The sequence below is a fragment of the Ambystoma mexicanum genome, chromosome 1p, assembly GCF_040938575.1.
Source record: "Ambystoma mexicanum isolate Mex_15411 chromosome 1p, UKY_AmexF1_1, whole genome shotgun sequence".
NCBI classification, from domain to species: Eukaryota; Metazoa; Chordata; class Amphibia; order Caudata; family Ambystomatidae; genus Ambystoma; species Ambystoma mexicanum.
This window is the reverse complement of record NC_090921.1, coordinates 439,514,164-439,529,376: the sequence shown is the minus strand read 5'-3', so window position 1 is coordinate 439,529,376 and position 15,213 is coordinate 439,514,164. Positions and strand designations below refer to the sequence as shown.

General features: G+C 45.2%; 1 protein-coding gene across 1 annotated transcript in view; it reads left to right on the top strand.

The window, feature by feature from the left end:
- The window catches only part of LOC138572406 (uncharacterized), a 606,109-nt gene that overhangs the window by 394,486 nt on the left and 196,410 nt on the right, over positions 1-15,213 (top strand). The window contains exon 14 of the mRNA XM_069649265.1: positions 6,787-6,894. Coding sequence (XP_069505366.1) covers positions 6,787-6,894 — 108 coding nt within the window. The remainder of the gene's footprint in view (positions 1-6,786; positions 6,895-15,213) is intronic.

The following is a 15,213-nucleotide window of genomic DNA, read 5'->3' as shown; positions in this document are numbered from 1 at the left end:
CTGGCAGATCGCCTGTCTATCTATGGAACTCCCCTCACTCTAAAGCACCTAGGAGGGGTGGGAAAGATTAATTTCCTTCCCAACATTCCCCCCTTTTGTTACTTCCACAGTAACAACTTCCTCTGTATACTTTTTACTGCATATGGCCCTTTGGGTATTGTGCATACAATGGATGGAGATGCAGAATAACTCTGACACCAAGTAATCGAATAATAATTGCCCTGAGCTGCAATCTAAGTTTGAATTTGCTCTGAACCACTTCTCCAGCCCATACGCATTGTAGTTCCATTGTTGTTTTCGGTGCCCACGGTCGATACACGTTTGTCTGGGCCAAGATGCACTTAAGATGGCTGCCGGCAGAAGTGCACATAGCGCCTTATCCTGCCCCCCTGGCTGCCTGACTTCCTCGCCCTTCAACACTGTGATTGGCTGTCTCTTTAACCAATCACAAGCACCAGCAAGCGAGAGCCGGCCAGAGAAGTAAGGCAGAGAAAGAAGGCTCCCCTGCTGACGGAGCTGGGTCCCTGGAGCCCTTCCCTAGGAGCAGGAGCTCCCCAGCGTCATCACGCCCTTCAAGACACCTTCCCTCTTGATGAATCTTAGGCAATCTGGTTTTTGGCCGTGCCACGGCACGGAATCTGCCCATATCGATTTTAAAACACAGATCGAAGACCTGAAAGATAAGGGCAAACTTGCTCTTCTACTCCTCCTTGACCTCTCTGCTGCCTTTGATCTCATCAATCACCAGATACTATATCATCACCTTAAATCAGCTGCACACTTCTCTGACAAAGCCACAGCCTGGATTAGCTCCTTCTTAGACAATAGATCTATGCCTGTGTTCTCTCCACTAGCAGCCGTCCAGCCCTCATCTGTCACTTGCGATGTGTCGCAAGGCTCTTGTGTTTCCCCCATGTTGTATAACATGTTCACTAAACCGTTATTCGATATCTTAGACTATCTGGGTGTCACCTACACCAATCATGCTGATGACACCCAGATACTAATCCCAATCTCAGGCGACTACATAGCCGACTCCCTCTCGGTTAATGCCATCTACCAAGTCATCCAAGCCTGGATGGTGCAACATGGACTATGTATAAACATTTAAAAGACTGAACTCCTCTTTCTTGGCTCACCACTAAAACTTCCCAAACTTGACCCTGCGTTCAATTCCTTCACTATTGATGGCAATACCATCTTAACAGCCAAGGACACCAAAACCCTAGGTATTTATATTGACTCTACTCTATCCTTGGCTAGACAAACCAACTCAGTCTCCTACGCAGCTGCTTACACTTGCAAGCTTATCACAGCTAGCCACCCTTTTCTTTCTTCAACCAATTGCGTTACCTTGGCCAGGACACTTGTGTTGTCCAAGATTGATTACTGTAATGCACTCTACCTGGGCACCAACCACTGTAACCTAAATAAGTTACAAATTGTCCAAAACAATGCTATTAGAGCAGCCCGTAACATTTCCAGGCACTAAGCACATTTCTGACACCAGACGCAATATACGCTGGCTCTCAATCCCACATCGGATCTCTCTGAAAACTCTTGCCCTTATGCACAAATGCCTTTACAACCAAGCACCATGCTACTTGGCCAATAGATTTGCCCTCCACAACTCTATCAGACCCCGTAGAATGGCTCAGACTAACTGCCCTGTTATTCCACATTTTAACCTTCAAAGGTCAGGTGGAACGAGCTTACCTGTAATGGCAGCTAAATTATGGGACACGCTGCCAAATGAGCTAAGAGCAGAGCCCTCTTTCGTTAGATTCAAACACTTAAATAAAGCATGGTTGTCCTCTCAAGACCTCTAGCTTTAGGTTCACTGTGTAATCTTGTACATATCTGTAACTGTTGTAAATTATAATATGCTATGTCTCCTACTGTTATTTTTATATCTGTAACTTCTGTAAGTATTGCTCTGTCTGCCTTATCATGTTGTAACTAAGTGATGCGCCCGGTTGCCCCTGGGCCTGGTGCGCTAGACAAATAAACTAAACTATACAAACTATACAAACTAAGGAAGATGGCAAAGGTGCTGTTTTATTAACAATTATCTAAAACTGGGAGTTACAACGGGCCTCAACAAACGTTTGCTCGAGCTCTCAATACATTTCTCATAAAAACGTCCTTATATGCATAAAATACGTCAGACTTGAGGTCATACTACATGGCAAAGAAGAAAAACCTACAAGGGATTATGATACATTAAAGGGGAACATCTAAGTATACTTTCTATACAGGCTGGGATTGTGATTTGCTATCTACTGTCAGGTGGACAACTTATGCCTACCTCTAAAAACATGTCATCTTTAACACTATTAAGTACAGAGTTTATCATTGGTCTTCAAACAATAAGGCCTTCGTTATACAGCCCTCTACAATTGGAGGGGCGACGTATGGAGGGGCGACGTATGGGGCGGTGGGACGGTCGCCAGTGTTGTTACATAAATTGGGTTTGTGTATCCCACAGTGGGATGGGCTGCTAGAGCATATATTCTCTGGTGTCCTGCTGACATCTTCCCATCCTCGCTTGGGCCTGCGCCCTTACTATCGCGGCATGCCCTTCCTTCTCCTTTGCGCTCCTCTGTATCCTTAAATATTTTCCAGAGGTTCAATACTTCCCTTCTGTTCGGCAATTGTTTTCTCTTGTACTTTGCTGTCAGAAAGATGGACATGTGTTTTAGAATACTTCTGTCATAGGAGCCCTGCTCTGGCCATGAGCGAGGCATTCCCCCTCCCCTAGTCTCAGTCACCCACTGGTTTTGATATTTATTGATCCTGTCGCAGTACAACGGCAGGGCCTTGCACATGTATTGTATGGGTGTTTCTCCTCCCAGTTCCGGGTTGTTCGCACCCTCGCTGGTGCTACGCCTGTGCTAGTGCGCTACACAGTTGTATATATTGTCAAAAAACACATTCAATGTTCCCCCTCTTTTTGTCACCCAACAATTTCAAAAATGTTCTTTTTCTTCCGCCACCCCCTGCTTTTTTCCTTTCGGTCTCCTTACTCACACAAACCACACTCTCTACACACACACAAACCACATAACACACCTCCTGGGCCTCCTCCCTAAACAGTAAAATACATGAAAAAAAAAACTAAAATAACAAGCTAAAATAACAATCACTATTATTCCAGAGCACTCTAATTATACGGGGTTCCTATGTATTTCCTCTTCTCTTCTTCGTCAAACAATATGATTGGTGCCACCTTCTCCCCTCGCTCGGGAAGGCTTCCTACACTTCTGTTTTCCTTTCCTTATTATTCTCCTTAAAAGGTTAGTAAAAACAAAAAAACAAAACAAGCCACATATATACAACAAATCCAATCTCAATCTCTGCGTGTTCACACTTTCCCAAACATCTATCCCCTACTTTTGATCCCTGCAAGGCTATACTCACATGCCCGCGTTCATCCAAACTCCTCTGTCACAGGGTTACAACAACACCGGCCTGCACTTCTCCTTGGAGCTGCACCCCACTCCAATGAGCAGACTGGATTCTGCAAAAACAGCTCCTGTAAAGCCACTCGAGGATACATATTTTTGGGGCTGGTCGCTGTAGGTGGATGCGGCCCTTCTGGAGAGGCTGTCTAGATACCTCCACAGGTACGTGGGGCACTGGGATCACGTCAAGGTCACCAAATGAAGGCATGTTGCTGAACGCTCATGCCAGAAAAAATACAACACGCTAGGGAAAAAGTCCATGAGATTTCTTGCAAGCATAACAAGTTTTAATAGCAAACAAATAAAGATGCAAGCAAAGAACTCTGCTGGTCCAGAAAGTTCTGCCAAAAAGTGGTACAAGCAGAAGGGTATAAGGCAACACATTGTCATGACTATGTCATACATACAGTAAAAACCCACATGGCTGGTTGGTGAGACCCTATACATGGGCCTGCTCCATAGGGGTGCCAGGCTGCGATTGGCCCCAGCCCGTCCGTCCGTCTTCCATCACGTGGGGTCAGCTGGTCTCATCTCTCCAGGTAATGAAGGTAATCTTCCTTTGAGTTACTATTGCAAGACAATGCTACTCTATCTTTATGTCGTGCACCTCGGAACCTCGGGACTGGCCTAGGGGGAGGATCACAATCATGCTGACCCACACATTCTTCCTCTAAGGGACAAAGAGAAAGACCAAGACAAAGGCGAAGACAACGATCAAGGCAAAGGTGAAAACAAAGATGATTATTATTATTATTATTATTATTATTATTACTATTGTTATTGCATTTATTGAGTGCAGACCTAGCTTTGAGAAGCAACGCATCACTTTACAGAGGTATACAACAGTATGCATAACAAAGTGCTTTTCAGAGGCAACAACAGAACGTATATGTAGTGGGGTGTAGGATACTGAGGCGCACAGAGGAGAGGTACAGTTTACAGGGTGGTGGGGAGGGGACGGCAGTTAGCGTCTAGCAAGTCAGGTGGCGTGGGGGGCATTGTGATGGCCCAGGTGTTGAGGAGGAGAGACTCTTTGAAGAGGTGTGTCTTGAGCTATTTTCTGAATTGTAAGAGGGAGGGGGTGAGTATGATGATGATGGAGAGGAGGTTCCATAGTCTTGGGGCGTAGGCAGAGAAGGCTTGGTGTGGTCCTTTCCTTTTTGCAGAAGCAGATTTCAAGTCTGCAAGTGTCCTGGCTTCTGGTGGTGCTCTGTCGCCAGAGATGCTGAGTTTTATCCACGAGGTAGCTGTGTGACATAAGCAAGACTTGAAGGTGATTTGTGCAGTGGTGCGAGCCAGTAATGGACGATGAGGGCTAGGGTGATGTGGCGTATCTGCGTAGACCTATAATGAGGCATGTTGCCACGTGTAGGCCACTTTTCAGGGGAACAAGGCAGGACAACAAGATTCCTTCGAGGAGGGTATTGCCCCCATCCAGGTGGAATTGGACCAGTGCTTGAACGGTGGATCTAAAGCTTTTTGGAGCAAGGAAGGGCTTGACTTTACACAGGAGGGAGAGCTGATACCAAGCTGTCTGAAGATCAAGGCAAAGGTGAAAAAAAGATCAAGGCAAAGGTGAAGACAAAGATCAAGGCAAAGATGAAAACAAAGGCATGTGCCAGGGCACTTATTAAAGCCCTCTGAATGTGAGTGATTTGAATGACCTTGGCCTGAGTGGGCGCTCAAGAGATCGAGAGCTATCCTACGTATTGGCCACAGGCTTTTAGGTCCTTTTAGGTAATTCTATTCACTGAGTCTCCTTTACCACTCACTCCTCCCACTGTGATCTTGGGACCCCCATTTTGCAGCTTGTTACATCCCCAACAGTCCAACCTTCTCGATGAAACGAAATCTCCAAGAGCGTCCAGAGGGTACTGTTGTATTCACCTGTGACTGAGTTTACCATATGCCTTCATGTCATCGGGCACATTACATCCCAGTCCCGGCTTTCATTTCACTATCGTTTGCATTCTGGGAGTTGTAGTCTTGGTTCACTTCAGATAAATATATTGGACTAAAGTCAAAATATAGTCAAAGCAAAACAAAGAACTGGAGTTTGGTGCCCCTGGACCTGGAGTCATCTGCTAAGTTCAACCCATGACAATACACACAAATGGAAGAAAAAAGGTATGTGACTCTGACCCCATATTTCTATTCCTGATGAAGCACGTTGGGACCACACCAATGGTGAAAGGTGCTATACAAATGATACAATACAATATTATAAATAAACATTAATTGCAATGGCAAGAGTGTGTATTCCTAGAGCATTGGCCCAGTCATTGGATTTTGTTAAAACTCATTCTGAAACTATACATCAAGACTTGTTTTCAAATCAAATACAACAATTTAATAAACCAATAGAAGTTTCAGAAACCTAATTAGTTACTTCCTTAATTAATCTTTTAAACTGACCAAGAATTACTGGCCACCGCTTATCATTAGGAGCAAAAGGGGGGCAAGGCTAGGAAAGGCGTAACTCTGCTCGCCAATGAGCTGCAGTTTTGTTCCCTAGTCTCAGAGAGCAAGGCACCCATGGCTGGGAATAGATGCAGGCCTCCACGCATGACAACCACGGAACACGGGGGAAGGTAAAGGGCTGTAGCCTCCATTTTGAAAAGTGACATGCAGCTATTGTTTTCCGGAAACACCTGATGTTGATTAGTATTTTAAACGAACCTGGAGTGGGCTAACATCACTTGACATATTTTCTATTCTAACCAAATCTCATAGACTTGTAATGGTGATAATTCAGAGACACTGTAAAGATTTGTGAACTGCATTTATGAATGAGGAGCATCAGCAAAAAAAAAAATTCTATTTAGTGACTGTATCACTAATTGTATGCAAACTCAAGGTCTAGAATACCAATAAAGTAGTGTTCTGCTGTGATTGACACATATGACTAGCCAGAGCAGTCCCAGTACCAGGCACATTCAAAATTAAAGAAGGCTGCGCTATATGTAAATACGCTTATTTAGACTAACCAACAACGAATCCAGTGAAAGGGTTAGGACAGTGTAAGTGGGGGTATGTGGGGGGTGGGAGTTGGGGTGGATATTAGACCTTCTAAGCTGAGGAAAGCCGAACATCATCTATCAAACTAAATTTCATTTGTCATAGTAGGCTGGGACAAGCAAGTATTCCTAGTGAACACCTTTATTTGTTTGGAAATCAATGTATGGTTTTCCCACACTTCTCACACTCTTTTGTCATTCGTAAAAAGACCAAAGGCTTGATTTACAAAAAATGTGAACATGAGAAAGTCCCATTGAAAACATGCTTATAGAACACTCGCATTGAATCTTTGTTCTACCCTCAGTAGGTCAGGCGGCCCGCAGATGAGCCAGCGGCGAGACAGGCATTGCTCCAAAGAGGACCTCTGTGCGCCCAGGGATTTTAAGGAGTTCTGCAAAAAGCGGGAGAACAGGTAATCATTTCTCGTTGGGACACATGTCATGATGAACCAGCTTGCTATGCCTCAAACCTACTGAGGAGCTAAACGTTACTTTTTTTCAATAGTGTGGTGTGTATTTTGTCAGGGTGCGCAAAGAGAACCCCAGGGTGCACCCGACTAAAGAATATTCAGAGTGCTTTGTGTTCCCTTTTTATGAATGCAGGTCCCGCATCCCTGTGTCTCATGTCTGTAACACTATCCTTCCAGCCGGACCTCTGCTTTTTTGGAACACGCCAATTAACATGTTTAAACAATTCGTACACATGGCTGGAAAACGAGTTACTCTAATAGAAACATAAACTTGGCTTGGACGACATGGAGACTAGCTCTCCCTGTCCTTAGGCAGAATCATTGTTGTTCTGTTTCAGTAAATTCACTTAATACTTTTTCTTAGCAACACCTTTTTTTCTTTACAATGTCACTTTATTGAATCATTTTCCACATAATGCTGACCCAATGTTATTTACTAACCCATCACTGGGGAAAAAAGCTGACCCTCATTTTGGGACTTTTTTGTAATGATTTTTGCAGCGTCCACACCTGGGGGATCGAAGTGCTTTACATACAAGAAAGTGCGCAGCATGCCCAGCAGGGGTGGGGAGGCAGTGCAGAAAATTGCATGCCAATGCAGAAGTCATGAGCTGGCACGCATGGCAGATACTCTGTTCACAGGGGCTTCGAGAACGGGAATGGGCCCTGGCTAGAAGGAACCTGTACATCCTCGGCAGCTCTTCCCCGCCAAATGTTGGATGAGTAGTGATCGAGTGTAGGTGGCAGGGTCCAGGCAGAGTCTCGCTCCTTTTGTCCAGTCTACAGAGGGTGCACGCACTGCTGGACAGCTTTCAAATCTGGGAGGGGCTAGAGCCACTAGATGTGACATCACCAATGAGTTGTTATGACCACAAAGGTTTTCTTTTATCAACTCCATTTTGCCATTAGAAATGTGCCCTACAGTTGACGGTGGCCTTTGCAGGAGGGGAGCAAATTATCAGCGTATGTATGTGCAGGCTCTGCCGTGGGATTCCAGGTGCCCCCCTCTAGTTCGTTCACCCAGAGTCGTTGCTAGGGGGGGCTCAGGGGCTATAGACCCTGGTCTTTTGGGTGTAGCCCCGGATAGAATTTCAGGAGCTACAACCAAAGGGCTAGCTAGCCCCCAGTCCTGACAGCTCCGACATCAGCGTAGCCCCAGGTCTTTTTCAGACCTAGCAACACCTCTGCGTTCACCTGTGGCTGGGGGGTCGCAACATGATCCCCCAGTTACTACTGCAGATCCCTTTCTATTGCTAGAAAGGAAAGGGGCTATCCAGTGATTGGTGTGACAGAATGGCAACCAGATATCAGACGATTAACTTGAGGCCATGCTGGAAAGCACTCTGATGATGAAGCACATATCCCGTGAAGCACTAGCCAGCAAATGAAGTCACAATAGGTATAAAAGCACACCCAGACATCAAACAAGGGGACACTCTGGTGTTCCTATCCTATTGATGGGAACTTTAGCTTCATGACACATGAACTAAAATTGTTTCTTTGTCACAAAATTACCCCTTTAAGAAGCTTACCTGCACTTCATCACTAGGTACCTTGCTTTTCTATTTTTCTATTAATAATTGTTGTGGGTTTCACAATATAAAAAGTGTTTACGGACACCTGGCCTTCCCAGCACAACTTTTGAAAATATCACACAAACTGTATAATATACAGAACTCATAAGCATAGGAAACTGAATAAACAGGAACTATTTGTGCAGCACATTGTGTCAGCCGGCACATTTTGACTGCTGCACAACTCGAGTAGAAGAGGACACGTAGGTGGGTTCTGTTGGTGGACAATATATAGATTTGACAGAGATAGAGAAAAAAAGACCAACACGTTATTGAATAAGCAGATAAGTAATGGAAAGGCGACCACACAGCCTCATATCCCCTCTTATTGGGCTCTCTGCTATTCGGTATTTGTTGGTACTTTGCGAGGATAGTGATCACTGGATCCTGAATCCCACAGTGCATTTTTGGTTTCCTCCTCATTTCTACCTCTTCTGCCAGAGACTCAAGAGTTGGTTCCTTGCTCTCACCAAACCACTGTGCGACCTCAATGTCTGGTAACAATAAACCAGGGGGTAGCGGATATGGGTTTGTACTTGGTTTAGGGATTAGAGACCTTCTGGCACTCCCTGTACAGGGAGCTTGCTGCATAGAGCTAGCAGGGCATGCTGTGTGCTGGCTGGCTACCAGTTCTGAAGCGGCTGGAGGGTCACGCCTTGAAACGCTTGTGTGTAGGTGCGTTATGAATGCCATATCATATCATATCATATCATATTATATCTTCTGAGTTCTTTTCTCCTTCTGTTCCTTGGGAAAAGTTAAAGGGAGGGATGTTGGTTCCCGCTAATAAGTCCCATCCATCTTCTTGTCTTCTATGATGAAATAGTTTCGCTGGTTAATGATCCTCCCTGTGTGGTTCCTGATTAAAGCGGCAGATGTCCCTTGAAGATGCTGAGAGACCAGAATCTCTGGCTTCTGCAAACAACATTCTCGTACTTATGAATGAGGTTCCCCCTAGCGGGGGTGGCCTATGCATAAAATGTTGTTGAATTTCCTTTCTCCTTTGTTATCCTCTGCAGCCAGGCTCCATGTGGGCCTGTTTGAAGTACCCCCTGTTGGTATGCAAATTGCTGCCACCAGCTGTAGGGCCTACCAAAAGAGCAGGGCGGTACTATGGAGCCTTTGTATTAATCAGGCTGACCATGGCAGGGGGAAGCTTGTCCTCTCCCTCCTTGGAATGACATTGTGCTCTCTGCTGTTTCATTACAACTAAATATGACAGCAGTGGACTGTGCCTGTAGGCTGTCTCTATGCCAGTGTACACGGGTCTATGTGTTTGTTGTGGTGTGAGTCAAGGAAAATGTGTGTGGATTAGCCCCACACATTTTCCTGAGGTAGGTCTACCATCATCCATTTATTTAAAATTTCAAAACAGCCCAGGCGAGCCCACGCCCACCGTGTGGATGGTCGAATTCCTCACACCAACCATGTGTAAACCTGCTGATAGCCAAGCCTTAAACAGCATGTTCCTATTGTTGGCATTTGTATAGCCGGATCCCCCGAAATACTTCCACGATATTCCCTAATTATTTGCACCGTTATTGTGCTAAATATTTTCACCTCTTTCCTTCAGCTATTGGGATAAGATCTTCTCATTTAACCTTAGTGTGGTGGGTTTCTATTTCCTGGTCTCCTCTTTTCTGCTGAGATCATATACTACAGGTCAGAGGGCCTTTCATTCTGCATTTGCATTTGCACCAATCCCAGACAAGCAACTTAAGGCACTTTTTTCCTCTTTTAACTTCTCTGAATGATATATGCTGTCATATGCACGGTTGCTTGCCCTCCCCACACAAGAAACAATTGAGCACCTTATCAATGTTCTTATATTTCTTCACAGATATGAGGATCCACACATTTTAGAGTATATGAAGGACCTTGAGGTGTAAACATATTTTAATTGTCTTGACCTGTTCTAATAAATTAGTCTGCCCCACCGTACATAGCGCATTTGTTTTGGGGTTTTTTTGTATTCATTTGTATTTACCAAAACAATTTGGTTTTACAATGACACCTTCCAACATTGCGCTCTTTGCCGCCATCATTTCAAGGTTTGGTTTTCAGTTTTCAGTTTTCTACAGTTCTTCTGTTTCAATTTGCGCTATTTGCGCAAATTGTAGAATTTTTGCTGTAGCGATTGTCCATGAAGTATTTTGACCACTTATCAGGCGTGGCCACCATGTCTCTTCCTCACGGACTGAAAAGCACTCCAAGATAGTTGACAGGTAAGTTTGTCTGATTTTTTGTAGCGCTGGACACGACATCAATAAGTGACGAAATGATTCTACTGCCTCTGCCTCTTTGCACAACCTGCAGGTGTTAGTGTTATTGATGCCTCTGATATGGAGGATTTCATTTGTCGCCAATAAGTTCAGTCTTGCTTTCAGAAAGATCTGTCTCAGTGGTCTGCTGGGAAATGTTTTATATATTTCCGCTAAGTCGTTTAGTTTCCTTGGGAGTGCTGGCAGGTGGCTTAGACGTTTGTTCTTCTCTGCCTTCTCTAGGGTGCTTATCCAGTCCAATTCCTCTAGTTTTTTTTATTTTTATTCTAAGAGGATTTTGGAGTAGATCGTCCTGTGTGCAAGCAATTGACTTCAGTTGTTCACTTTTTTTGGCTGCCCATGATGTTATCATTTTGGATCCGCCTGCCTCTATTTCTGTGCTTATCAATTTGTACAGGGGGGATGACTCTGGTAGCAGAATTTTCCTATACAAAGACATGCTGTTGTTTTCCACTGTTGCTTTTAGGGAGATGAGCCCCAACTCTCTACTGATTGCTGGTGATGAGGTTGATTTGGGAAAAGACAGCACAGATCTCCAGAAGAAACCTTCAATCTTTTGCCAGATTGTCTCCAGTATCATTGGCATTGCCTCTGCATCGTAGATCAAACACGGAACAACTTTCGCTTTATAGTACTTCAGTACGGGCATCAACGAGAAGCAACCACATTTTTTGTCTACCATGCGGGCTTGTGTTGTCACTGAACGAGCTTTGGTCCAGATGAATCTTTGCATGCTCATTTCTGATCGAGTGTTGTCCAGCATAACCCCCAGGTATTTGAATTCGGAGACTGTTTCGATCGTCGTGTATTCTAGTTGCCAGGATGTGGAGAGAGCGCGTTTCTTCTTTCTCTCCATGGTCATTAACTTATTTTTTTTGTTGATTTGCAGCTTGTTCCTGTTGATATAGTCTAATAGATTAGCTAGCTGATGTTTGAGACCGATTGGTGTCTGGTCCAGCAGAGTATGTCACCCGCATAGAGAATTCACGGGACTAAGGTTCGCCCGATTTTTGGTGGAAATGCTTTCACTGCTTCAGTTGAGTCTTTGTAGTCTCCTATGAAAGCTGTGAACAAAGCCGGAGCCAGGGGGCAACCCTGCTTTACCCCTCTTTTTATGTGGATTTCTTCCGATAGATTGCCGGTTCTGTTCAGCTTCACCCACATCGAGGTTCTTGAGTAAAGGGCTTTTATGGGCTCCAAGATCTTGTTTGGGCAGTTTCCTTCCGAGAGTTTGGCCGATAGCAGCGGTCTGTCTACCTTATCAAAACCAGGGGTAAGGTCTACGAACGCTAGATATGTCTTTGTAGTCCCCTCATGTGCATTACTTTTGAGAATGTTCAGGATTATGAGGTTGATAGTAGTCCCTGAGTTTTTCCGAAAGCCGGCTTGTAAAGGATCGGTGAGGGGGGGCGGACTTGGCCCATGCTTGGAATTCCCGCAGTAACAGCATACCAAACACTTTTCCGATGCAATCGAGGAGAGCGATTGGCCGATAGTTGAGCGGGACTGCCCTATCGCCCTTTTTGAAGATTGGGACTGCCACGGATGAGGTCCATAATTTTCGGAGTGCTCTTGCAGTTGCGCATTTGTCAAAGACCTTGCTGATAAACGGAGCCCACTCTTCAGTAAAGGTTTTGAGGTCGATGTTGGTCACTCCATCTGGCCTCGGGGTCTGTGAGGCTTTTAGTTTGCGGATGGTTGATTGCATATCCTCTTCGTTTGAGCGGTCACACCATGGAGCCTTGCTCTCGAGGACATCGTTCGGCACAACCTCGGCTGAACCGCTGAAGAGGGCCGTAAAGTGGGCTATTCAACTAGCTGCGCTCACGCAATTCAACTGAGATGGTTCTGTGTGCACTCCCAACGTTTTAATTAAAGTCCAGAAATCTCCAGTGTTTTTACTCCCCAGTATTTCCAGCATTGCTTCCGAGTCTCTTTGGTAAAGGGAGATCTGATGATTTCTTAGCCATGCTTTGTAGGACTTTGCTTCTTTTCTATGCTCCATTTGAGCCGCTGGTGATTTCGTATTTTTGCTTTTCTTCTTAGGCGTCTTAGGAGCACTCTTTTTGCAACGAGCTGCGTGTCGTATTGATGCACGTTTCAGTCGCTCTGTGCTGGGTTTTTTCTTGTCCCGGTCTTGTACGGGCTCAGTAGCGGTGTTGATAATCTGGTTTTGTTGTGATGTTTGCAATATTGTCAACCAGTTCTCTTTGATAGTTAGAGGTTAGAGCTTTTATTCTCGACGCTGTGAGCTTGAGACGATTTCCCTGGGGGGTTGCACTCAGTTTTTCGATTCACAGATCTGGATCGCGCAATTCAGAATTGCCCAGGTTGCTTTTAGCAAGTTGTGATCACTTGCGATGCTCTTGATTTCCAAAGATGTTGCCAACTTCAGCATGTTATCTGACGCAAAGATGTAGTCAATTGTTGCGCTGGAAGTATCTCTTTCCTATGTTGGCCTCTCGCTTAGGGTTGGGGAAAGCCTGGGTGAAGTTGTAGCAGCCTCGTGACTCCATCAGCTCTAACAATCGAGCTCCTCTTTTTTCAGCTGGCGTTTTTACTTGCTGCTGCCCCTCTGTAGCTAGAAGGCATCTGGCATTTAGATCTCTGAAGATTATAATATTTCCCACTTCTGATTCTGCATGTAGGGCGTCAAGTACTTTCTCGATGTTATTTAGGAATAGCTCGTCCGGTATGTTTAGAGGGTTCCAGTAGACATTGATTATTGCAACCGGTAGCTCTTTTACGAAAAATGTTTCTGATCGAGGATGGTCCAGCTTGTCAGCACTACCAGATGGTTTAGAGATGCCGACAGTGTTCTTTGGATGCTTATTCTGCTTCCTGAGCGGACCGCCAGTAGAAATCTGGCTGATGGGTGGCCCAAGGTGCTTTTTTTTAGCTGGCGAGATTTCGATGCTGAAGCCGTCAAGATGTGGAAACCACGTTTCTTGCAGGGCCAAGGTGTCAAAATTGCTCAGGTTGACGTCACACTTTTTCATCAGATGTTGATGTCCCTGTGTGTTCCACGAACCCATATGCAAAGTAGTGGATGACCGGCAGTGCTTAATTTGTGAAAAAATAAGTGCCAGTGCCCAAAAAATATTGGCCCGATAATGCCGGGCGCGGTGCCGCCCTCAGCGCAGGCGCGGCGCTGCCCTCAGCGCGAGCGCGATGGCCGCACCAGTTCAGTGCTAGACCTACCTAGATCAGCCCACCACCAGCCCATCACACTGCTGCTGCTCCATGTTACATGTTTGGCGCTGGAGCAACTGCTGGCACAGGCAATAGTAGGATGGATGGGGAAGGGCACACATGGGTTGAGAAAGTATAATGCTTTACAGTTGGAAAACACTTGTTATGGTAGGTGTAGTGGTGCCAGCATTCCGGCAAACCCAGAGGCAAAAGAGTGCATTTGAACACACTTCTAAGTTCTAGACCACACTTGTTAGACGTCTGGACCATACTTGCTGTCCTCGAAGTGATAATGCATTTGATAAAATTGTTGCAAACCTGTGGATGTTATCTTATTTGTCAATTTTGTAGAATGACCCCCCACCGCCTGGCCCACCCCCTCCCTGTTTCCCAAATGGCTCTGAGTGGAGCTGCGTTGCAATCATTGTCCAGGGACTCAGGATAGCTCAGCAGCAATGTGCTCGATTGGAAGCAAGAAGACACGAAGCAACACAGGTTGGATCCCTGACTCCTCGCTTAGAAACCTCTTGGTATTAAGCGCGTTATAAATACGCAACTAAGACATGCTCCTCCTGTAACTGCGCCTCGATGCCCCCGGGCTGTGGGAGCGCTTTAAAAATACAAATAAATAAAAAATCATACTGTTTCAGTCACTGTTGAACTGTATTTGTCTCTACCCCTTCTGCCCCATCTGACAGTCTGTTAAAGTACACCAAGTATTGTTAATCGGTTACCTCAGGAAGAGCACCCTCCCCTCAGCCCGTTCCTCAGTCACCTCATCCAGGTGTTGTAATCAATTTACTCTCAAGCCCTTATCAGTTGTCACATCTCATAAATGCATCCCCCTTCATCCTTCCTTCAAGCATGAGCATGGTGTTGTATAACTTGGAAGAAGTTATTTCTGCAAGACATTGTTGTGAAATCAACGGCCTGTGCTACTTATGCTTTAGGGCCTCTTTCCACCTTAACACATATTATAAAACTAAATATGTTCTGTCACCCAATATTCAGGAGTCAGAGGAGAATCCCTATTCGGATATCTCCATCCCACTGACATGTTCTTGACATGCTTCACTAAACTGCGGGGTGTAACAGACACCCACCTCTATCTGAGGATTCCTATCTGAGGATTGCATGTGCTCTCATTCAGAGCACATACTCGGAGCATATTGTACCCACGTTAAGGGGCCAAATCTGGTGTATAAACCACACAT